The 25153-nt window shown below is 41.8% G+C and overlaps 2 protein-coding genes across 2 annotated transcripts in view; both read left to right on the forward strand.

The window, feature by feature from the left end:
- Window positions 1–4942: 4942 nt before the first annotated feature.
- Window positions 4943–8103, forward strand: LOC309435267 (uncharacterized protein; the record flags this gene model as incomplete). Its single annotated transcript, XM_082043325.1, has 3 exons — window positions 4943–5108; window positions 5791–5853; window positions 7298–8103. 3 exons carry the CDS (start codon window positions 4943–4945, stop codon window positions 8101–8103), a joined length of 1035 nt encoding a protein of 344 aa, XP_081899451.1.
- A 1837-nt stretch (window positions 8104–9940) lies between these two features.
- Window positions 9941–25153, forward strand: part of MIPEP (mitochondrial intermediate peptidase) — a 77141-nt gene continuing 61928 nt past the window's right edge. The window contains exons 1-7 of the mRNA XM_082044690.1: window positions 9941–10185; window positions 13504–13677; window positions 17519–17607; window positions 17918–18004; window positions 18925–18988; window positions 20755–20937; window positions 24994–25150. Coding sequence (XP_081900816.1) covers window positions 10012–10185; window positions 13504–13677; window positions 17519–17607; window positions 17918–18004; window positions 18925–18988; window positions 20755–20937; window positions 24994–25150 — 928 coding nt within the window. The 5' untranslated portion in view covers window positions 9941–10011. The remainder of the gene's footprint in view (window positions 10186–13503; window positions 13678–17518; window positions 17608–17917; window positions 18005–18924; window positions 18989–20754; window positions 20938–24993; window positions 25151–25153) is intronic.

Consider the following 25153-nt stretch of genomic DNA (forward strand, 5'->3'; position numbering starts at 1 on the left):
TGGTGTCAGCAAAGTCCAGGAGGACAAATTGAGAGGGCAGAGGTCAGCAGAGCAAGGAGATCCACTGCCCTTCATGGGCTGAGTTGCACTCTGAAGAGAAACACAAGATGGTGGACTAGTAGGATTTATCGACTCTCCTAGCAATTTTTGGAAAGCTGAAACTGCTTCAGGGAGAAGGAGCTCCAGGTGCTCCCGAGGGACTGTGCTGGCAGAACTAGGCACAAGCCAAATTCCTCCTTGTTTCTGGCACATAAGAAATGAGAAGGCAGAAGGCCCAACATATACACTGAAATGAACTGTCAGTAGATGAGCCACTAGGCACAGTTAACCTTGGCCTCTACCTATGAGCATCCACCAGACTTCAGAGATGCCGACTCATGAAAGACTGAAAAAGTGTTTAGAAGGTGTTCTGCTAGTAAGGTTGGGTACATCTTTTATTAATCATCCATCTCATTGTTATTACTGCCATATGAAGCTCCTAACAAAGGTAATTAGCATTGCAATCAAACTAAAAAAAAACCCCACATCTCCTGCCATTCAGTTGCAACATTTTTAAAGAGCAAATGATGAAGTGGTATAATTATTTCCAAGGTATTGTTTTGTGACGTGACAGGGCATACTAAAAAGCAGCTGATGGTAATGTGTCTCTCTAAGGCCATTCCTACAACACTTCTCGTGTTTCTCTGCTAAAAAAACATTAAACTGGACTAACTGCAGAGTCCATCAAGGCAGATCTAACTAATGAATGATATTATTCTCACCTCTGGATTGGGACAGACAGACCTTGACTGTCGAACTTGTAAAATTCACAGCCTCTTTTGGGCCAGTATAAGGGTTCTGCTGCCCCAGGAGCCCCTGCTGGTGCCAGTGCCATGTCCCCAGGAGCCACCAGCTCTCAGTGCTGTTCCACAAAGCCACCAGCCTCCCAGCATGCTGCAGCCAGGAAGGTTCATCAATAGATCCAGATTTTCTGCATGGCAGGACAGATCACTGAGGGTGCAGCCCTAATCTGGCAGGGTGGGCTATTTTTTAATGACTCAAACTTTTGAGATGTGAGAAGAGGCCAAGGCTGAGCAACCCTAGAAAATTTCACATGGTATCTAACGGGTAAAAAGAAAAGGATTGTTTGTCATGGCTCTCATTTCTTCTTCTCAATTAGCACAGCAGCAAGGCTAATTTGGTAACGGAAGTTCATTCAAGGACAGCAGCTAATTGCTGCACATTGTCCTTTCTTTTCCTCAGAGCACGGTAGACATAGCGTCCCAGATAAAAACCAGGGCACCATAAGTCTTGCAATATTTTTTTATTACCACAGGGTGGTGGTGAAGACCTTAGTGAAAACTATTCACTGCTCAGCTGCGCTGAGGGTGGATTATTTGATATGCAGACCATACATGTTGTATCTTTGCAGTGTGGGAACCCCCTCAGACACAGTCACTTGCACCAACAGGGTGAATTAAGGCCACTTCCTATAAAACATTAACTCCTGTCACTATTGGTTTTATCCTTCACTGTTCATGATCAGCGTTAAAGGAGTTGATGATACGCTCCGTTGCTTTACTTCCCCTAGTACTCAAACAGCAGCAGTTTCAGTAGTTTCAAGACACAGTTAAGTATCAAGTTATGGCTTCTTCAAATCTAGGTACCAATAATAAATTTAGCAGCACAATAGCTCTGACCGGTGCTTGAATGGCTAGATGGGGAGCCTGCTAATTACACGAGAAGCTCTCTTTGTCATTCAGTTTATTTACTTTAATTTAAGCTTGTTACTTCTTTTCCATAATCATCTAATACATGTAGTGCCATATTCACAACATTATTTTTAATTTCTATAGAGTCTTTTTGTCCCTATTTCCATTGCAAATTGCTTGATACAGAGGTTAACTTTATTACATGTTTTTGCAGCACAATAATGGTATAAGATGTGCCTTCTGTCCTACAAACCAACCAAGCTGTCAAAGGCTAATATTTGTGTAATACATTTTTATAATGAAATGTGATACATTTTTATAATGAAATCAAAGCCTTATTAATCCATTTTAACAATTGTCTTTCATGTAACAGTGGCAAAAGCCCAAGTACAGAGCACTTCAACCTTAGTATTGGAATAAACAGAAAGATTCCAGTTTAAACCTGTTTTAATTATTGAACAGCTCTCAAATTTAAATCACTGACCTTTGAGAATTTAGTGACCAAACAAGTGCTTGTCCTCAAGGCACGTATTTGGATCTCACATTAATTTACATGAAGCATTTACACTCTGGTTAAACATGCCCAAGAACACTGCAAGTACAGAGTGAATGAGGTAAGACCAGAGATCCTATACCTGTGATGATGGTTGTGATGATGATGATGATATTGATGTTGTCAGCTTGTGGAGAGGGATGCATGTATGGGGATCGGGCTGTCTGTTCCTTAAGCAAGAAACACTCCCTTAGACAACAGGGAATGGAGTTTTCTGTCAGTGAACAAGGACTGTCAGACTTCTCCGTGGGGTGCATCATATCCTATCAATGGCAGACAGAGCCCTTCTTCCTTTTGCACTCCTCTGGAGTTGTTTGACTAAGGCAGAAAATGTTTTAATGGCTCCGAAATAGCAAATGTTTGATCTATTTTCAACTTCCTTTCAACTAACCAGCAGCAGCAGACACAGCAAAATTTTGCTGGTGGTGATCAAACATCTTTCTGTAGACCATTGGTAAGGGCACCATAAATCACATCTCCAATAATTGTTGCAAATTGGCAGCTTTTCTGAAGTCATAATTAAAAGATTAAGGAAGATGTCCCAAACATAAGGTCTTCCCCTATAAATTATTTTAAAAGAGTATTTAGATTGAATATTGCTGACAGGGTGTAATTATTCTTATTAAGAACATACTAGTCTCTATATGGTATTTGTGTGCATTGCTTCATAAGCTTGCGAAATGGTAGTGAAGGGATTAAACATAAGATTAATTTATTTAGTCAATGCTAGTTAATATTTCAAAAGGAATACTGATCTTAGTATTAAGGTCTCACTAATGCACAAACCAATTCAAAAGCCAATTATTTAAAGTTTATTCATTCCGACTATCATTTTTACCTGTATAAGTACTTAACCTATATAGCCCAAGCTTCTGTGCATTAGACGTTTATGAATTCTAAATAAAATGGGCATTAATTTTGTTGCTGTTTGATTTTTATTCCTCCATCTAATCTCCTCCTGTTAATTGCTATTAGACTTACTTAAACCAGGTGTGTCCAGAATTAATATGAATGTATTTCAGCAGACATCTATTAGAAGCCTTAATATAGGAGTGACTCTCTAATGAAACGATAAATATAAGATGGACTTTAATAAGCATTGTCACACGAGCCGGAAGAACCAGACTAAAGACCTGTTTTTGCAAAAAAATTCTCATACTTGATCCCTCACGTATTTGCTCTCATCTTACCCTGCTCCAGCGCTGACTCTCAGAGGTCGACCAACTTATTAACCTGGTAGATGACTAACTCCAATTTAAAAAAAAAAAAAAAAAGGAGAAAAAGGGAAAAAGAAAAAAAACGGCTTTGTGAAGAGTGAATGGGTTGAATTGCTGTAGCAGCACCAGAGCCAGCTTCTGGGAGACAAGAGGCACAACTGAAGTCATGAGCAGGCGCTGGGAGAAATGTGAATGGAGAAGCGGACATTAATATCTCTGCTTCTTCTTGGTTATGAACTGTGTGACTGGTCCAATTATATTCTTTTCCCTTAAGAAGCTGTTAGATAGATACTAGGTTATTGATGTCCAACATTATCCAATCAAAAGTTGGAGATCAGAAAGATGAAAGGTCTGCTTACAGGCTCCAAATGCATAGGGTGCCATTTCATAGGAAGTCCTTGCGCTGGAAGACATAGACAGGCTTCTGCCTGGCTCTGAAACACAACAGTGGCCATGAAGTAGCTCCTCTTTGGGCACTGTTCTGGCCAGAGGAGTTTACAAAGCAATTTCTGAACAAGAATGCCTATATGTTTTATAAGATAAACTACAGCTCAAATAAACAGGACATTGTATGAATCATTGCTCCTACCTGAATCACCCCTCAAGACAAAATTGTGACTGTCCATTTGGGCTTAGGACAGCAATAACATTATTATTAGTGCACTTCCTTGTAGGCTTACCAGACATTGGGGTTTCAAGGTTTTGGTCAGAGTAAGTCAGATCACTGGAAGTTCTTTGGCATACAGCTGCTGCAGCTGTATATTCCTTGCTGGGAATAAAATAAAATAAAATAAAATAAAATAAAATAAAATAAAATAAAATAAAATAAAATAAAATAAAATAAAAAAATAAAATAAAGATGATAATTTTTTGCTTGGGTTGCCTTTCTATTCCGATCTTGAAATCCAGTTTAAGCTCAAGTGAATCCATGAAATCTGGACTTTGTCAGTCTACTCATGGTCAAAATAGAACAGTGAGAAACTATGGGATGCACAGAGCCGTTGTTTGCTGGCTACATCCTGAGGACATCAAGGGCAGCTCTAAACTTCTTGTGACTTTCAGCTGTACCCTCTTTGCAGAGGTACTTATTTCTACAAGTCGCATTGCATAAAAAAAAAAAAGAAACAGAACCTGATGCTCCAAACCACAGAGAATTAAGGAATAATTTAAGCTGTGTAGAGCTGAGTTAAAAGTCTCAACCATGTAATGAAGCAATGGCTGATATTCCCATTAAATTATTATTTGGAACAGCACTTAGTAATTTCCAGGATTGTACTTAATGCTATATACAGACCTGTAAATAAAACAAAACAAAAACAACAGACATGGTGAAAAACCATTTCCTCTTTTTCCTCCTTCCTCTACCCTACATCCCCTCCTTGAGCTCACAAGATAAATATGGAAAAATAGATAATCACTTAGGCAGATTTAACTTTTCTTTCTTATATCTTTCAGACAAAATCATATAACCTATCTAAAGAATGAAAAGCTGGATTATACTGCTGGCTATTGTAGTCAGCACAGCAGAAACACAAACCCAGGATGTCTGTACGCAAGGGTATCCTGGCATGCCTGGTAATCCTGGGCACAATGGCATACCTGGTCGGGATGGACGTGACGGTTCAAAAGGTGACAAGGGGGATACAGGTACTATGTTCAGAATTAATGATTTAATGTATCAAATTCAATGCCATTATTTTCCAAAGTTGTCTGTAGTCAGTCCACATTAACAGTATTATTCTGCCTAGCCTTCACAAAACATTTCAGACATTTTTCATTTGCTTGTTTGAAGAAGGAAATACAAAGAAAGACCTAATAATGAAAGCAAGATAGCTAATACTATTAAGAGGTCAGGTCTGTGAGATAAAAACAAAAGAAGAAAGACTTTCCCTTCTATCGTGGGAATATTTTTATGTCTGTTTGAAAATTTTAAAGCCTGTAAACCTGCTCCTGCACCTCTAAAATAGAAACTATATTTCTGCAAAGAACTTCAAGCCCAGTGAAAGAAAAAGCAAACAAACAAACAAACACACACAAACAAACAGAAAACAAACAACAGATACCATGTTTGGTGTAATAAGCAGTGTGCAGTGGTAAGAACATTTCTCTTATTTAAAGTCTACAGCTGTAGAATTTGCTTCTGAGCGTACCTACCTGCTGTAACTCAAGAGCCACTGGAGTGGAGGAATGGAGACTACTGAAAAACAATCAGGAACAAGGCTACTCGTTATATTAGCATTTAGCCAGGCTTGCAAGAGGAAGGATTAGAGGGTTCAGCTCAAGTTTAATGAATTGTTTAATGAAGATCTGCTTTTCTCTTCTGTACTAGGCGAAGCAGGACTTCCTGGCAGTCCAGGGAAAGATGGTGCAAATGGAGAGAAAGGCGAGAAAGGTCAGAGAAGAAGCATTTAGATTTATTATTTGTCTATCCACTGCTACCCTTGTGTTTGTGAGCCCAGGATGTGCTATACATTCTAGCTGTAGTGAAAGTACCATAAATTATTAAAAACCCTTTTCCAGAAGTAATAGAGGCTGCATATGTATGCTGAAAATTACAAAAATTTGCCACCTCCAGTTATCCCACTGCCTCTGATGGACAACTTGTTCCCTCAGCCTGTCATCCTACCTTTCTCATCTCTGATCCTTTTGTCACCTGCTGAGGAAGACACCACATCTGCAGCTACCTCTTGTGCATCCTTACAGTAATTGTGCATAGACAACGTATATATCCAAAATTGTGGAAGTCTGCCAAATACACTGTGTCTAGGTTCTCCAAATTCCTTACGGTGGTCCTGAAAAGTAGCACATGGTATACGCATCGCATAGGAGCAATGACGACTTGCTCTACACCCCTCAGACTTTTCTTCAGTCTATTAGAAGTGACAGCAGTCCTGGAAGGCACATGAGACACAAGGCCACAAATATTGTTTAAAATTACCCAAGCTACCTTTTCTTCCTGTGTCTTTGTCCTGATCGACCTGCACTGCTTTTCTCAGAGGCTCACTGTAGAATGTTGCCTATTTTCAGTTAATTGCTGCTGTTAAATAATCTCAATTGTAAATTGAGAAAAGCAAACTGTAAATATAGTGTTATTCCTAACATCAGAAAACAGAGGCTTTTATGTAGAAATTATCAGCTTCTTTCCCTGACTGATAGAATGTATGATCATCATGGTTTCTTTTTTCTGTCAACTGCTTATGTTTCCTTCACATCATGAGACCTTCATCTTCAAACCCTTGTGCATCAATCAGTGGATTTTCAAAGGCTTTGAGCTTCAGTCCAAGACTGGATGAAGGATAAATGAAGCATGGGGTAACAAATCACAAGGACACAAAGCCTGTAGTTGCACGTTAGTAGCAACCTAGGTAACCCAGGCAAAGTTCTATCATGTAGAAATTATGGAAAAACACAGCAAGCAAGTTCTGGGTGTTGTTCAAATAGAACCTTTTTCTGATTAAACTCCAAACCATCTCCCCCATTTTGTATATCAAAGGCTGAAAACAAGTGTCTGGACAGATGCCACTTGTGCCTGAAATGATGTGAGCTGTCAGTTCTACCATCAGCATGTAGACAAATCACATCTTCCTTTCTTTGAGCTTATTCTTGCTGCTCTCAGATTGGGCAACTGTTTTCTAACACAAGATCAGGTTCTGTAGATGTTATGCTTATCCTGCACTTGAATGTATGAGGAATTATATACATACAGTGAGCACAGTATGTACAATGGTGACATACACCTACACATACTTGTCTTCGTGCTGAAATTGGTGTTGTGCCCCACTAATCCAATAGAAGATCACAAAAAAGTGTGGTTTTTTTTTTCTTTCTCCATTTAGGAGCCAATGGGACTGTTGAAGAGAAGGGCAACAAAGGAGATAAAGGAGAAAGAGGACGACCTGGGAAACTGGGACCAAAAGGAGTTATAGGATCAGTGGGTTACAAAGGTCAGAAGGGAGAGCTGGGACTGCAAGGACAAAAGGGGTTAAAAGGAGATATTGGGCCCATAGGTCCAAAAGGGACAAAGGGTGAAATTGGCCATCCTGGAAGAGTTGGTTTCCCAGGGCCTATTGGCCCAACTGGTAATCCAGGTCCTAAAGGTAATACTGGAGATCTGGGACCACAAGGTAATCCAGGAGTTCAGGGGGAAAGAGGCTTGAAAGGCGACAGAGGGGATAAGGGGAACATAGGTGCCCCAGGAGTCCTGCCAAGGAGTGCTTTCAGTGTTGGCCTTACAATCGCCACCAAATTTCCCCCCCCGAATCGCCCGATCAAGTTTGACAAGGTTCTGTATAATAGTCTAAATGACTACAACCCAGCTACTGGCAAATTCACCTGCAAACACCCTGGTGTTTACTATTTCACCTACCACATCACTGTCTACTCAAGGAACGTCAGAGTAGCTTTAGTTAAAAATGGCATCAAGATGCTGCACACAGTGGACAGGTACCAGAGTGGAGAGGACCAGGCCTCGGGAGCCACCATCCTCGAGCTACAGCGGGGAGATGAGGTGTGGCTGCAGGCTCACCAAGGAGAGACTTTCAATGGGCTGTTTGCAGATGCTGATGATGACACCACCTTCACTGGGTTTCTCCTGTTCAGCACCTCTGACCTGCTGGAGCCGCTGCCATCACCCACCGCATAACTCCATGTTATCCATGGATGCTGTACATCTGTGTCCCTCGGCACTCTCTAATAAAGCTGTAATCTGCCGGCCAGTTTCTACAGGATTCAACGGAGAACTGAAACTACCCAGGGAGGCATGCTGAGGGCTGAAAGGGAGATGCAGGACTGTAGGGCAGGTTAGGACCAGCTAGATATTTCCCTAAAAGTTGAGTAAATTTTTTTTTCTGACTGCTGTAGTCATCACAGTGGGAAGGTGTAGGATCACACTGCCTGTACGTGTAGGAAACCAGGTCTCATTATGCACACAACTGCTCATTTGCACAACTTACTGTGATGAAGCTCTCATGACTAGCTGCTAAAACACAGCTCAGGGCTTCAGAGACATAGTCAGAAGAGTTGAATTAAACCACCTTCTTGTCCCAGCCACAAGATACCAAGGGTTTATCCATTAAACTGTCCTAATGTACTGTTGCCAGCTTTGTTTTTTAGAACTCAAAATTTTAAAGTTCCTAATGTGCATAAACCGTCTTTATGGCTGCAGCTGCTGTACAGTTGGTTTCAGGAATGGCTGCTGCACAAGAGAGGGCAACTCTAAAGTGTCTAGAGTGCTGGGCTTGACACATCACTGGTTTCATGACTTACTGTCACTATACAGGGCGCATGCACCAGTTCCGTATGACAAATGTTTTAAAAGAAAGTGGGATGAAAGAAAAGATAAAATTTCAAGTTCTGGAATTAGGACATGTGGGTCCTGGCCGTCTTGTGTAAACATCAAGCAGCAGTCACTTCCACTTTATATCTTTCTGGGTGGCATGTGTAAGATGGACTTGAAACTTGGTTAGTTTGCATCCAACCATTTCAAAATAATTTTTCAATCTGGAATTAGCAGTTTGATACCCTCACAGGGGCTGCTTATGAGTTTTGTTGCACCTAGGTGGATTTTGCAGCTTTTAAGTATGGTTCTTCACTCTCTGTATAGCTGAATGTCTGAAATAAGAGCAAAGGAGGAAGTGCCATGTGGCACATTCTTTGATGTGGGCAGATACTCAGTGTTGGTGCAAAAATACGGCATAATGCTGCTGTACTTCAGAATTAGCAGTGAAAAACAAAATCTCTCAAATGAAAGATAATTGACACTGAATCAGGCAGAGTGGAGAACCTATGAAGTGATATTTGCTGTACCATAAAACTTTTAGAAATTTTCTCAATTTTTTTTTTTCTCCCCTAAACCTCAAAAATACAACAGATGCTGGTAAGTCTTGCTCCCTCGTCTCTTCCAGTGAATAAAGTGGAGATGCCAACTGACATGGATCAGCATCATGAAATTCCGTGCAAATGCGACGCAGGAGCACTAACTCCACACCGCCCGAACGCTGCCGGGAGACACGGAAAGGTGGACACGTCCCCACAGCTTTTGAACCCCGAGCGCAAATACCAGATGCAAACCGAACATGGCGAGCTGGGTTTCTTCAGGAAAAACGGCTGCACTCCTCCTGCCAGCTGAATCACAGCGGGGGAGGGCTGGATTACAGAGGAGAGGGTTTTGCGACTTTAGCTGGAAAACATGTAGGAGACACATCAGTCGGCGGAAGATACTCCTGTCCCCGCGGGCTCCCGCAGGCCTGCGGCCGAGCGCGGCCAGCCCGCCGGGCCCCTCCCTTTCCCACACGGCAGCGCCAGGCCGAGCCACGGCCGCCGGCAGAAGCGGCCTCCGCCCCCCAGCGGCCGGGGGTGGAGCGCGGGGGGAGGGAAAGCGGCAGCCAGGCGGGCGGGCTGAGGGGAGCGGAGGCCGGGCAGCTCCGCCTCCCGCTGCGCTGGGCCCGCCGCTGCTCCTCCTTCTCCTCCTCCTCCTCCTCCCCTCGGCCCGGACGCGCGGAGGTCGCGCCGAGCCGGGCGCGCAGGGCCTGGTGTCAGGCTCCGCTCCGCCATGCTGGCCGGCTGCCGGCGGGCGCTGCCGGCGGCGCTGTGCCGGGCGCTGCGGAGCCGAGCGGCGGGGTCGGGCCGCCGGGCCGTCAGCACCAGCTGGTGCCCGGTGGGCGCCGCTTTCGATGCGAAGCAGCAGCCGCAGCAGCTGCGGGGCAGCGCGGCGGGCAGGGAGACGGTGAGCGGCGGGACGGGAAGGGCCTGCTGCGGGCGGGAGGCGGCCCTGGCCGCCGGCAGCCTTGGCTTGGCTTGTGTGTAGTTTTTTATTTTTAAACCTCTAAGTCGCGGTGACGGGGACAGCTGGGCTGTTACCAGAGCGCTAGGCGGTAACATCTTTGTAAGGGTTTGTTTTGGTTCTGGTGAACCAAAACGTTCTGTCTTCTGGACACTCAAGTGTTTGAAAATCACAGCCATGTTTATTGAGGCATTTACTTAGAACCTCAATAGAGACCATGTGTGTATTTATATATATACATTACCCTTTCCACTCCCAGCTCTTGCCTGCCTATGTCTCTTTTTAATCTGTCCGTGTCTGGCAGTGCTTCAGAATCAGTGAGACCGCTGACATGCTTTTGCATGGATATTGTTCCTGACATTCAGTTGCTTGTGGCAGAAAGCATTTGTTTGCTGGGTTGGTGACACTCGGGCGTTTTGATTTATTTCTTTTTAGGGTGAGTTGAGTAGGTTTGTTAATGAGAGTCCTGGGAATCAGAACAAGTTCCTGGACAGCATGTGTACTTTCAATGGCCCGGTGCAAACAGAATACTTACACCTCTAAAATCCAGGTGCTAGTCTGCTGACTCCGCTATTCCTGCCATGGTATCAAGGCTGATGAAGCTGTTGAACTATGGGATTGAGTGATTTATAGAATTATAGAATAGTTTGGGTGGGAAGGGACCTTCAAAGCTCATCCAGTCCAACCCCCCTGCAGTGAGCAGGGACATCTTCAACTAGATCAGGTTGCTCAGAGCCCCGTCCAGCCTGGCCTTGAATGTCTCCAGGGATGGGGCATCTACCACCTCTCTGGCCAGCGTGTTCCAGTGTTTTACCACCAAGCTTTTAGTTTAAAACCATTGCCCGTTGTCTTGTCGTAACAGCCCCTGTTAAAAAGCCTGTTGCCATCTTTCTTGTAGGCCCCTTTTAAGCACTGAAAGGCCGCAGTAAGGTCTCACTGGAGCCTTCTCTTCTCCAGGCTGAACAACCCGAACTCTCTCAGCCTGTCCTCGTAAGAGAGCTGTTCCAGCCCTCTGATCATTTCTGTGGCTCCTCTGGCCCCTCTCTAACAGGTCCATGTCTTTCCTGTATTGAGGCTCCAGAGCTGGACACAGGTGGGGTCTCACCAGAGCAGAGCAGAGGGGCAGAATCACCTCCCTCATCCTGCTGGCCATGCTCCTTTTGATGCAGCCCAAGAAACTATTTGTCTTCTGGGCTGCAGGCATACATTGCCAGCTCATCTTTCATCCACCAGTACCCCCAAGTCCTTCTCGGCAGGGCTGCTCTCAACCACTTCATCCCCCAAATTCAGTGAGAACAAACTTGACCTCTGTTTATAATCCAGCACTTGTCTGGGAAATTCTTCTGGCTGTCTTGCCTCTATGTGCACGCTGATGTAAGTCTTGTTCTGGGAATTAATCCAGTTGTGCTTTTGCTTGCTTTGGGGAATGAGTTCTGGATTTGCTTGGTCCACAGAGAGGTTGTAGAGTTCTTTGGGAATAGAGATGCATATTTCAGGCTTGCAAAAACACTGTGACAGGTAAAGTGTAAATGCAGAGGCCAAACAAAGAGAAGAATGGTGCAGCCTTGCAGCCATATTAAAGAACACGGAGACATGCACCAGGCTTCGTTTTTTGTAAATTTTAAATTTTTATGTCAAACCTGGTGTCATGTGGAAGAAGAGCTCCATGGCTAATTTATGTCTAAGAGAAGATACCTCCTGTTTACAGAGGAGTATATGTGCAGGAGGAGCTCTCTGGGGAGAGTGAATAGTGATGTCAGGCAGCAGGACCTCTCTGGGACATTGCAGAACTCTGCATCAGCTGGCTGAGGACCTGAGTGATGGAGCAGTCCCATGTCTCTTACACAGTTAGTGTTATTGAAGGGTGGTGTGATACCTGTGTATTTGTTTGTGTGCATGTGTTTATATACGTGGGTATATATATATAAATGTCTTCTTCAGTGTTCATTTCAGTCCAGTTCCTGTTCCCAAATAATATATTAAAACATGGGAAGTGTGAGAAAGGGTTTCTGTCTTAGGGTGGCCAGCTTACAGTAAGAGCATTAGAAAAAAAAAATCAGTTTTAGCAACAGCAACAGATAGAAAGTAGGAAAAAGCAACTTGGAATGTCCCAAATACCTTAGGACGTGCTTTTGCTTTAGAATATATACTTTTACAGATAAACTGTCGATTTGCAGCTTTTCATTTTATTTGGATAAATGCTTGTAAGCTACATGCAGACCTGCAACTGACCACTATAACACAAAGAGTTTGCAGAAGGTGCATTGTGAAGAGACTGGCCTGTAGATTTTCAGATCCAGATGTTGATTGTCAGATGCTGAGCTTGAATTTGGGGAGGGATGGATGTTTTGTGAAATTATGTACCTTGTACTGTTAGATGCTGTAGTCAGGAGGTTGCTCATGGTGCAGTTGGGTGATGGCAAAGGGAGTGTATTGTTTGCAGAGATGCTGCATTTCTTAAATGAAATTTTGTTCCTGTTTTAGGTCTTTATCATGGATCTTCTTTAGCAGGTAGTGTTAACAATTTTGTTCGCTCTGCAATAGGACTTCTAACTCTCTTCCACAAATGCAGAATGTAACTGCTGTTTGTGTCTACCCTGCCCAAGTCACTGTGTTTACTCTGCCCTGTTGGACAGGGCCAGGCTTGATAAAAACTTAAGGAATAAAACTGTTCATACCATAATGTTCTGAGTTTTTGCTGATCATTCCTTTTGAGATCTGGTTCCAGTATTTGAGGCTCATTTGGTAAGCGCGAGACTGCTGTCCCATTGCCTGCAATATGTTGATATCTGGGGCTGATGTCCAGCTCATTCACTGTTTTGACACTCCTCCATAGTCCTCACATTGCCTGATAAGACTCTTTTACTTCAGAGGGATGATTTTTCCCTTATTTCAGAATGTAAACAGACTTCCTATGATTTGTCTGGTGCCCGTGCTTTGGAAGTGAGATAAAAAATGCTTTGACAAAAGGATGGTGTAGGAGACTATGGAGTGGAAGAGAACAGCCCTGGCTAAAAGAACCTCAGTGAGATTTTGGTCTGGGAAAGGAAGATGTTTACCTGTGATACCAGTGTCTGTGACTGATTTTCTGACTGTTCTTTCTACAAAGACACAGGTGTGGGACTATTTTAGTGAAGCACCACAGTATACTAGCTAGGGTCATTCTGGTAAAATTTTATGGTGGTAATTATATCCTCAAACAAAGGGGCAGAAATCAAGGAGTGTAATAGTGATGTGTTTTCATTGTGTTCTGCACTGCAGGGTCTGTTTGGTGTTCCAGAACTGAGCTGTCCAGAAGGATTTCAAGAAGCACAGGACAAAGCATTGCAAGAATCAGAACAGCTAGTCCAGAAGGCATGTTCAACGCCGCCTGGGGCCGAGACAGTAATGATCTTTGATCAGCTTTCAGATGCCTTGTGCAGAGTGGCAGACTTGGTAAGTTACTTTTTAAATTATTATTTGAAGCAAATTCTTTTAGACTGCTTGACTGAGCAAGCCTACACCGTGTTCCATTTTATGATTTTCTGCACTGCAGTAAATAGTAGATCAGCTCTGTGAAATTTTGCATTGAGACAGAAAATTAAATTGATTCAAAGTTATTTACAAAGACTTTTACCAAATTATAGGTAGCTACAAATCCTGCCAAACTGTCCAGTTAATTTTAAGACAGATGTGAAAATAGTATAAAGGCCACAACAAGAAAAATAACAGTGAAATTGAAGCCTATTTCTGCTGTAGTATTAATACATAAACTTTCCAGTGTCACTTACATTATGGAAAATAGGGGGTTGCTCTCAAAGTTAAAGCTGGGGTTGCAATATACATGATTTTAAGTCCCTGAAGTTTATAGGTGAAGGTCCATACAGACTAGAAGCAGCAGATGGAACTAAAAAGTATCACCTTTTATTCACAGAAGAAATAATGCAGTGTTTCCTAGATTGCAATTTCTGTCATCCAGAGAATTAGACTACTTGGTCTGATATTCTGTATCACAAAATTTTAAGTTTAATGGAGCGCTTTCTATTGCTCTGTAGAAACTGTTTGCCTGAAGTTTATCTTTTATTGAAGCATCACTCTTTGTTTGGAGTAAGCAGACCCAATCTTCATACTGAAATGAGTTCTTAAGAAATGGGTCACTGATTTTTTTTTACTTTGGTTTTCATATTTGAATTTCTCTGTGTGTTTTCAAATCTTCTCTCTTATTCTTTTATAGATTCAAGAGATCTTTTGTGCCAGGAATTTCTTCTTCTGAAAGTAGTTACATGCTCTGTCGAGTCACTAATTCTCCTTTTGTCTGTTGTATTTTATATAGACTATGCCTAATTCCTCTTAATCAATCAATATCTAACTAAAACACTGATGTCAGAACTCAGTGGTCATATCACAGTATCACAGTATGTTTGGGATTGGAAGGGACCTCAAAAGATCATCTAGTCCAATCCCCCTGCTCTGGAGCAGGAATGCCTAGGTGAGGTCGCACAGGAACATGTCCAGGCGGGTTTTGAATGTCTCCAGAGAAGGAGACTCCACAACCCCCCTGGGCAGCCTGTTCCAGTGCTCTGTCACCCTTACTGAGAAGAAGTTTCTTCTCAAATTTAAGTGGAACCTCTTGTGTTCCAGCTTGATCCCATTACCCCTTGTCCTATCATTGTTTGCCACCGAGAAAAGCCTGGCTCCATCCTCATGGCACTCACCCTTTATATATTTATAAACATTAATAAGGTCCCCCTTTAGTCTCCTCTTCTCCAAACTAAAGAGACCCAGCTCCCTCAGCCTTTCTTCATAAGGGAGGTGCTCCACTCCCTTAATCATCTTCGTTGCCCTACGCTGGACCCTCTCCAGCAGTTCCCTGTCCTTCTTGAACTGAGGGGCCCAGAACTGGACACAATATTCCAGATGTGGTCTCACCAGGGCAGAGTAGAGGGGAAGGAGAACCTCTCTCGATCTACTAACCACCCCCCTTGTAATACACCCCAGGATGCCATTGGCCTTCCTGGCCACAAGGGCACAGTGCTGGCTCATGGTCATCCTGTTGTCCACCAGGACCCCCAGGTCCCTTTCCCCTACACTGCTCTCTAATATGTAATCTCCCAACCTATACTGGAACCTGGGGTTGTTCCTGCCCAGATGCAGGACTCTACACTTGCCCTTGTTAAATTTCATTAGGTTATTCCCCGCCCAACTCTCCAGCCTGTCCAGGTCTCTGGATGGCAGCACAGCCTTCTGGCGTGTCAGCCACTCCTCCCAGCTTAGTGTCATCAGCAAACTTGCTGATAGTACACTCAATTCCCTCGTCCAAATCGTCAATGAATATATTGAATAATATTGGCCCCAGTACTGACCCCTGAGGCACTCCACTAGATACTGGCCTCCAACTAGACTCCGCACCATTGACTACCACTCTCTGGCTTCTCTCCCTAAGCCAGTTTGCAACCCACCTCACTACTCTATTGTCTAGACCACACCTCCTCAACTTAGCTGTGAGGATGCTGTGGGAGACTGTGTCAAAGGCTTACTGAAGTCAAGGTAGACCACATGCACCACTCTGCCATCATCCATCCACCTTGTTACATTCTCATAAAAGGCTATGAGGTTGGTCAAGCATGACCTACCCTTGGTAAAGCCATGCTGACTGCCCCTAATAACCCTCTTATCCTTGATGTGCCTTGAGATGGCACCAAGGACAAGCTGTTCCATTACTTTCCCAGGGACAGAGGTGAGGCTGACCGGTCTATAATTACCCGGGTCCTCCTTCTTGCCCTTTTTGAAGACTGGAGTGACATTTGCTTTCCTCCAATCCTCAGGCACCTCTCCCGTTTCCCAAGACTTGGCAAAGATGATGGAGAGCGGTCCAGCAATGACTTCAGCCAGCTCCCTCAGCACCCGTGGATGCATCCCATCTGGACCCATGGATTTATGGATGTCCAGACTATTTAATTGCTCCCTAACCCAGTCCTCATCAACTAAAGCAAACTCCTCCATTGACCTGGCTTCATCCGGGGTCTCAGGGGTACAGGGCTCCCCAGGACAGCCTCCGGCAGAGTAGACAGAGACAAAGAAGGCATTCAGTAATTCTGCCTTCTCTGTATCTTCTGCCACCAGGGCACCCACCCCATTCATCAGTGGGCCTACATTGCCTCTGGTATTAGTTTTATCTGCTATGTATTTGAAAAAGTTCTTTTTGCTGTCCTTGACCCCTCTCGCCAGCTGTAATTCTAAGGAGGCCTTGGCTCTCCTAGCTGCCTTCCTACATCCTCTAACAGCAGCCTTATATTCCTCCCAAGTGGCCAGCCCCTGCTTCCATGACCTGTAAACTCTCCTCAGTTTGCAGAGTTAAAACTACCTCCTATACACTGCTTTCAGGTTTACATGTTCAAAGATGCAGAGCTTGCAGAGCTCTGTCTAGAAGCAATTTGGTGATTGTTTTCTGTTGGCAGGAATTTTGAGATCTGCCATTCAGCACCTATTCTGTCTATAGTATAGAGGATTCTAAATGGGGCATTCTGAGAAGTAAAAATCTTACGTGCACAACATTTGTAAGGTTGCCTTTTCAATCAAAATGCAATCACACTCTGAAGTCAAAAATGTTTCATGTGCTTTCTGTAAAGTCATGCTGAATGTCTTCAGTGTATTCCCAGTCTTTAATTATTTATAGTTTCAATGCTGGAACTTCCCTGAATTCATGTCAGCAGTCATGGAAGCTCCTAGCTCCACAGCCTCCTTTTAGCATCCTTCTGGGCTTCCAAACTCCTTTACATATTTGGAGACTTACTAAAAATCTATTTTTAATCTAGAGGAACTTATGGGTTTTCCCTTTAAACATATTTCTTCCTTCTAGGTAATGCTGTCAAAGCATAACTTGATTATCCGTGCACAAGAGTAAAAAGGGTTTGAAAACAAACCCTCTACACATATTTGGGAGTGTGCTTTCTTCTTAACTGTGAATTTTAGTTTTAAAAATCTTTTGTTATAACATTTGAATACATAGGAGTATCTCTGTAAGAACTCTAAGATACACACCATACTAAAATGTTTTTAAGAAGTGTATGGATTAAATATATTGTTTGGAAAGACATGTTCATTTCCTGGCTTAATAGTTGCCAGCGGTTTTCCAATAAGCTTTATTTTTTAGAAAAAAGGGCAAATTCTGCAAATAGATTGCACAGAACTATAGAAATAAATGTTAATGTGACTGGAACTACTTGAGTGCAACTTTGTTTATAATTCAAGACTTTTTAATTTGTCTTTTTGCTTCACTGTTTTCTTACAATGTCAGGCTGATTTTGTGAAAATCGCCCACCCTGACTTTGCATTCAGAGAGGCTGCTGAAGAAGCTTGCAGGAATATTGGTACCATGGTAGAAAAGTATGTTTTCTGCTTTTTTTTTTTTTTTTTAATTTCCATATGCATCTTTAAAAATTACTGTATGATCATCTGTGAAAACAGCAATCAACAAAAAAAAATGTAGCAAGGATTTGCATATTTGAACAAAGCATCAGTCTTACAGTTACAGATATTTAAGGATTTGGCTTTGTTACAGTATCTAATGAAAGGTTGTTCTGTTTTAGTTTAAATTTCTATTCTGAACAGTTTTTAAGTTACCAAATGACGCCAAGAGATTCGAATATTAGTGTTTGTTGCTCCTGCATGATTCTTTTACTCTGTATCTTTCCAGATTAAATACAGATGTTGAGCTGTGTCAGAGTTTGCGACGTCTGCTAGCTGATGAAGTTGTTATGAGTTCCCTAGATCCGGAAACTAGGTACTTATTAATGCTTATAGATTCAGATTTTTCAATAGTATGTATTAATTCTTTATTGTGCTTATATTTTGTGTTTTGTTAAATTAATTAAACAACTGGAAAACATACTACATCTCTGTTACTAATTTATTAGTCACTACTAAATTATCTGCACAGGAGTTAGGTAGTTTCTAGTTCTGTAGTCTTGTAGGATGTCTGTATGACTGTAGAACACAAGATATATTTAAGGTGAATTACTGAGATCTCAAAAAACGAAAATGAAAACAAGATTATCTTCAATAAAACCATTTTGATTAAAATAATGTGCTGTACTGCAGTGTATATATCAGTGTTTTTAGTAACGAAAGTAGGGAATAGACTATATAACTTGGTTTCAGTGTATAGAAACTTATTTATATATTTCAAAATAGGGTTATCAGTATGTTTATTTAAAACTTCATGATTGCAGTAAAATATTTTATTAGCTGCTTATTCAGTTACAGTTTTGAATTATTTGTTCATTGGCATGGTTAGAGAAGTTTCATTTTTTGAGTATGTTTCTTCCTTCTTCTTTTTTCCCCACATGCTAGATTTGAAGAGATCTTTTTCTGATCTGTTAGAATAAATGAAGTCTCAAATTAAAATGGTAATTTACACAAAATGCTTAAACATTTAGGTTAATGTAGTGGAATTATTTTGAAGGATATTTTCAATGCAGATGATTAAAATAACCGCAAAGGAAAAATCCGATTTTGCTGAATAAACTGTTAAGGACCTAAACCATAGGAAATCTATGTCCATAATAACAATATTCATATAACTGTGTCGTTATTCTTCATGAAAGACATCAAACCTAAATAACTATTAAGGGCAAAATCTGTTAAGAAATTATGCTTGCTATCGGATGAGGCTGTTTTAACAAGGATTTACTGTATTTTTAGGCGAGTGGCAGAACTTTTTATGTTTGATTTTGAGATCAGTGGCATTCATTTGGATGAAGAAAAGGTAATTTTTGTCTACAATATATGAACAGAAATTTACCTGACTACCAAAGACCAGATAATGAAACATGTGGGACATGAATCACATGATTCTGGGCCAGTTTGTACTCCAAGGTTCCCACTGACCTCTGCGGCATCTTGTCCTCTCAGAAGTGGTTAATTTTGTCCATTTAAAATCACTTCTAAATTGTGTTTTTTCATATTGTTTTTGGTATTAGTTGGCTGTTCTTCCCTCATCATTCCTTTGTCTGCTCCGAAGAGTTATAGCCAAGACCTAGGATCCTGCTTCCTTTGATTGCTGTCTGCATCTGATATTTAAAATCTTACTCAGCTGTCTGAACAAATTATTTAGAGGGGGGAAAGCAGCACCTTGTTAATCAAGGAGAGTGTTTTAGAAGGGATCAGGTGTGTTTCCAGTCTCTCCTTTGATGCTCATGTAACCAGAAGGTGTAAATTTTGTGCACAACTGAATGTCTGGGCATGATCTGAGTACCTCTCAGAGCTTTTACATGCCTTTGCAGTAGTTAGTGATGGATTTGCCAAAACCATCAGCTTTCACCATGCTTTGTGGTATGGATGCTCTGCTGGATGTCTGTTCATAGCTCACATCCCTGTATGAAGTTAATAGCTTATTTACTTGAGTCATTCCCTCTATTGAGATCTGCACAAAGGCTCTTTTACCAGATTTATGTGGTAAAGTTACTTTGGTTGTGATGGTGTTTTGTGACCTGGAAGATCTCTCTAGAATATATTTTTACAATTGTGTTGTACAAAGAACAACTCTGAAACTTGGACTTGGGTTCTATTTCTGTTTTGACTATTGATTCTACATTGCTTCATACCCTTTCAGTTACAATTTCACTTGCCCCCTATTTTTGCATGTTTTTCTCTTCTTCCCTGTCAATTCCGCTTTTCTACTATTACTTTTTGCTCCATGTCATTGTTTCTTTTCATTTCTCATTTCAGACTTTAGAATTACTTCACTATTGTAAATTGAAATTGACTTCTGCTACAAAGAATGTCTGCTTTTTAAAATAAAAATCAAAAGGTGTGTTTTAAAGAGTAAGAGTGGACTTGGGAGGACGGACTTGCAGGTTTTGTCACTCTTTGGACTTCACAAGTATTTATACCCTCAGCCTTTTCTTTTGAGCTATGAACCCACAGGCAATAGAGGGCATGCTCTACTAACATGAGCAAGTTCACTGAAGCAAATCTTACAGTAGGGTTAAATGTGTGAAATACTGTAATGATGGTGGTAAAAACGTAAATCACAAACTCCTCAGGGAAAGGTTGAAGTACCATAAATGCCTTGCAGTCTTCAGAAAATAATGCAATATGAACAGTAACAAAAGAACTGTAATTCTTTATTTCAGAATACTAGGAGGATTTATCCATCTCAGTGATGCTTTTTTTTTTTTTTTCCTCCTCTGTCTTTTACGTAGAAATCGTATTAGGCATAGTTTTATAAATGCTTTCCAAGCAGCTAACAAAGCTTATGTAAATTCTAGCTAAACTCTACTGTACATGTACATGTTCTTACTTGCAGAAACAGGTATTTTCTTTCAAGTTTCGATCCTATATGAAATTATAGATCTGTACAAGCATCTGATCTTGTTGACTTCAGGCCCACATTAGGATTTTATTGGTGTTGTCTTAAATGTTGTATTTTCTGCTTCATTTCTGGAAAAGTCCATTAGGTTTTAGAAACTTTGAGTTCACTTATGCCATGTCTGAATATGTTGTGTATCTTGTACTTTCTTTTTCTTACAGCGTAAAAAAGCAGTCAACCTCAACGTCAGGATATTGGATTTATGTAATGAATTTCTGACAGGAGCTCACCTTCCCAACAAGATTGACAAACATGTTTTACCAGAGCATATCCGGTATAATTTTACAGCTAAAGGCAATTACTTGCAAGTTGCTGGTCTGCATGCTGATTGTCCTGATGATCTGGTGTGTATTCCCAGAGTTTGCTTTGGCATACTCTATAGCAAAAGCGCATAACAATTATTTTAATTGTTATTGAGGCAAATGCATGTAGTTTACGATGGTATGACTTAACAAGTAAGAACTGTTTTAGAACATAATAATCAATGGCAGCCTTGGCTGTAGCACCTGTGAAATAAAGGAGGTGAAGATCTTGAATAGATTGAAGAAGGGGCGCATAATACGGACTGGGGATTTCAGGCAAGCAGACTTCAGCTTATTCAGTAAACTGGGAGGTGCAATCCTGTGGAATGCAGCTATGAAGGGTAAAGGAGCTCAAGAAAGCTGGCAGTTCTTGAAAGATAGTAGGATACTAAGATACGCAGTAGTGGCATGTCCTGGTACTTAGAAAGCCAAGCAGACATAATCAGGAGCCAGGCTTGGCAAGCAGGGAACTCATGACAAGGCTTCATCTCCAAAAGGCAGCAGACAGGCAGGGGAAGAAGGTACAAGATACAAGCGAGGAATTTAGAAATATTGCCTGTACCTGTAGGGATAATGCCAGGAAGGCCAAAGCTCAACTGCTGTTGAGGCTTGCAAGGGACATCAAAGGCAACAAGAAGAGCATTTACAGCTGCATTCCTACTAAAAGGCTGGGGAAGGAAAAGGTGGGCTCAGTGCTGAGTTAGGTAGGTGGCTTAGTGGCAGGAGACACAGATAAGGCTGAGGTGTCGATCCTTTTCTTCGTCTCAGTGTTCCCCAGTCTGTTCTCCCCACCCACTGTGCTTAGTGGGTGGGTTTGAAAGGGTTCAAAGAGAAGAACAGCCAGCAGTAAGTGAGGATCCAGTTTGGGATTACTTGAGAGAACGCAACCTGTATAAATCCTTGGGACCAGATGCCTACATCCAAGGGTCCAGAGAGAACTGGCTATTGTCCTTGAAATGCTTTCTGTCTTTGGTAGGCTGTGAAGATCAGGGAAGAACCCCAATGATTGGTGGAAATAATATGTTCCACTCACCTTCAGAAAGGCCTAAAAACCCACACTGGGGAACTACAGGCAACTTAGCATCACCTTGATCCCTAGGAAGATCAATGGAACAATCCAAGTTAGGAGATGGAGTTTAGATTGGTGTTCAACCAGACAGTTAAAGAAACCTCATTTCATGATCAGCGTCAGAGAGTGGTGATTGAAGTGTTGTACTCTACTGGAAGGCTGGTAATGGGAGAAGTGTTGCAGTGGTCTGTCCCAGGACCTCTCCTGTTTAATATCTTTATCAATGACCTAGAGGAGGTGACAGAGTGCTTGCCTACTGGATTTGCAGCTGATACCAAATCTGGAGGAATAATCAATACATTGAAGGGCAGGGCTGACATTCAGAGTGACCTGGAAGCTGAGGGAATGATCCAAGAAGGACAAATGCAAAGTCCTACACCTGGAAAGGAAGAATTCCTGGCAATAGCACAGGCTGAGAGTGCCTGGCTGGCTCTGATCTGTGGGAAAGGCCCTGGGGGCTGGTGGGCAGGACACTGACCATGAGCTGACAGTGAACCTGGCAGCAAAGAAGGCCAACAGCATCCTTGGCTGTGTGAACAGGGGCAGAGCCAGAGACTGAGGGAAGAGATTATAGCCCTTTACTTATCACTCTTTAGGAGTGACTTCAACAGAGGCCACCAAGGTGGCCAGGAACTGGAGTGCTTGCTCTGTGAGGAGAGGCTGAGGGATGTGGGCTTGTTCACCCTGTAGCAGAGGTGGCTTTGGGGGACCCTGACAGCAGCCTGTCCATACCTGCAAGGATATCATGGAGAAGATAGAGCCAGGCTCTTCACAGTGGTGCATGACAGGACAAGTGGCAGCAGGCACAAGTGGAAGTGAGAAATGCCAATCTGAGAAGTTTTTTTCCCAGGCAATAAAAGATAGAGGTCATGCTGTCTATCCATCTGTACAGAGTTTCAGGACCTGACTAGAAAAACCTTTGTGCAACTTGGGTCTTACCTCATAGCTGGCGTTGCTTTGTGCAGGAGATTGGATTAGAGACCTCCTGAGGTCCCATCCAACCTGAATTATCCTGAATGATCTTATTTTAGTTATTGCTAATGATGCTTTTCTTAAAAGAATTCATTTAGAGTTTGTTTCTTAATTTAAAATTAATTTAGATTCTTTGAAATGTGACAGTGGTTCCTTAGTCTTTTGGATATGACTTAAGGATCAGGAGTGAATTGCAACACTAAAATGTTCTGTTTTCACTTACTATATTGTTAAATAATCAAGCTGACTTTGAAATCTTGTTTGTCATGAAAAATAGAAAAGCCTACTGTGGTAGAACCCAAGCGGTAATGTTTATTTTCTTACAGAAAATAAACATGAATTAAATTATGGCACTGATAGGCCACAAATAAAGGAATAATATTAATTACATATCATCTATAAACTCTTTTTGTCCTGAAAACAGCGTGATCTGTAGAACTGGTACTGAAACTATGAGTAATACATCGATTAAAGAATACAGTGCTCTGAATCAGATCTTTGGAGAGGGTCTTTGGAAATAATGTCATTTTGGTTGGAAGGGACCTCTGGAGCTTGTCAGTTTGAGTCTGATCCTGTTCAGAGCAGGATCAAGTAGATCAGGTTTCTCAGGGACACATCCAGTTGAATTTCGAACACTTTCCAAGGATGGAGATTATATTACTTCTCTGGACAGCCTGTTTGGCCACCTTTGTTGTTGTTGTTGTTATGATTATGATTATTATTATTTTCCCTGATATCAGATTGGATTTTTTCATCTTCCAGCTTGTGTTTATTACATCTCCTCTTCTTGCTGCTCAGTAGCTAAAGATCTCTTTTGAGCTTTTTCTTCTTTAGGTTGGACAAACCCAGCTCTCTCAGCCTCCATTCTGTGCCATGTGCTTCAGTCCCCAAACATCTTGGTGGCCCTATGCTAGAGTCCCTCCAGTATGTCAGTGTCTTCCTTGTCCTGGGGAACCCAAATCTGGACATTGTATTCCAAATGTAGTCTGGGCAGCACCAAGTAGAGGGAAGCAGTTGCGTCCATGGAGCAGCTGGTTGTACTCTTTCTAATAGAACTCAGTATGCTCTTGGCCTTTACGGCAAAGACACGCTGCTGAATCAAGGATGGGAAACCATCTCACTTACTTTGTTTGTTGGTGGGTTTTTTTTGTTGTTTTTTTTTGTGTGTGTGTGGTTTTTTTTTTGTTTTTTTTTGTGGTTTTTTTTGGTTGTTGTTTTTTTTTTAAATGAAAACGTGGTGGAACAGAACAGGTATGAAATGACTTGTACATTATTATGGTCATATCATAGTTTCTATAAACCCAGGACCTTTATTCTTGATGAATATATGATCCAAGAGAGAAGCTTATTTCAAATGAAGACAAGTGTAAGTTGTTGCTGAATTTCTTAAGCCTATTCCATAAAGATTATCTTCAGTTGGTTCATGAAACATAAAAAACACTTTACCAAATTTTCTCAGGCTTGAGGTGATTTTTTTTTCTTTGAGAGTTATAAAAAAAGTCCAAACAAAGTAGAAATAGGAGAAAGCCTGATTGTCTGTGGGCAGATGGGCAGACTAATAGCTTGGTACTTCAAAAGAAATAAGGCTTTTCTCTTCCTTTTTTTTCTCTCCCATGACCCTGGCTCTGGTTCTTATCAGATCCTTCCATAAGCCAGCTTAACTGACGTGCAGAGAACAATTTGGCTTTCTTTCGGGTTTATTTTCAGAAGTTTTAGTGAGTTAAGACAGCCCACAGAGTGGTCTGAGAAGCACAGATGTTGGCAGGAGGAGGGAGGCAATGAGCAGAGAGGGGACTGTTGACTGGAGTAGAGAACAGGACCCTTTTTGGCAGTCTTGATCTGTTAAGTTGTCTCATTGCATTTTTTCATTTGATTTTTAATGGATAAGAGAGACATAATTGTCAGGCAGTCATAATTGCTATTGTTAAAAGGCTTTAGGCCTTTTCCCAACAATACCAGTGAAATACAGATGTAATGCCAGATCTTCAGTTGCATCTCTTGTTTCCCCTAAAAAATGCACTGTAGTAATGTGACTTTTTTTTTTTTTTTGGTATTAGGTGCGAGAAGCTGCTTACAAGATTTTTCTTTACCCAAATGCTGAGCAGCTGACCCGTTTGGAAGATTTGCTTGCTAGCCGAAACAGTCTGGCACAGTTGGTTGGGTATGACACCTTTGCCCACAGGGCTCTTCAGGGAACAATGGCCAAAAATCCAGGTA

Source organism: Streptopelia decaocto (genome assembly GCF_964273445.1).
Source record: "Streptopelia decaocto genome assembly, chromosome: 1".
In the NCBI taxonomy this organism is placed as follows: domain Eukaryota; kingdom Metazoa; phylum Chordata; class Aves; order Columbiformes; family Columbidae; genus Streptopelia; species Streptopelia decaocto.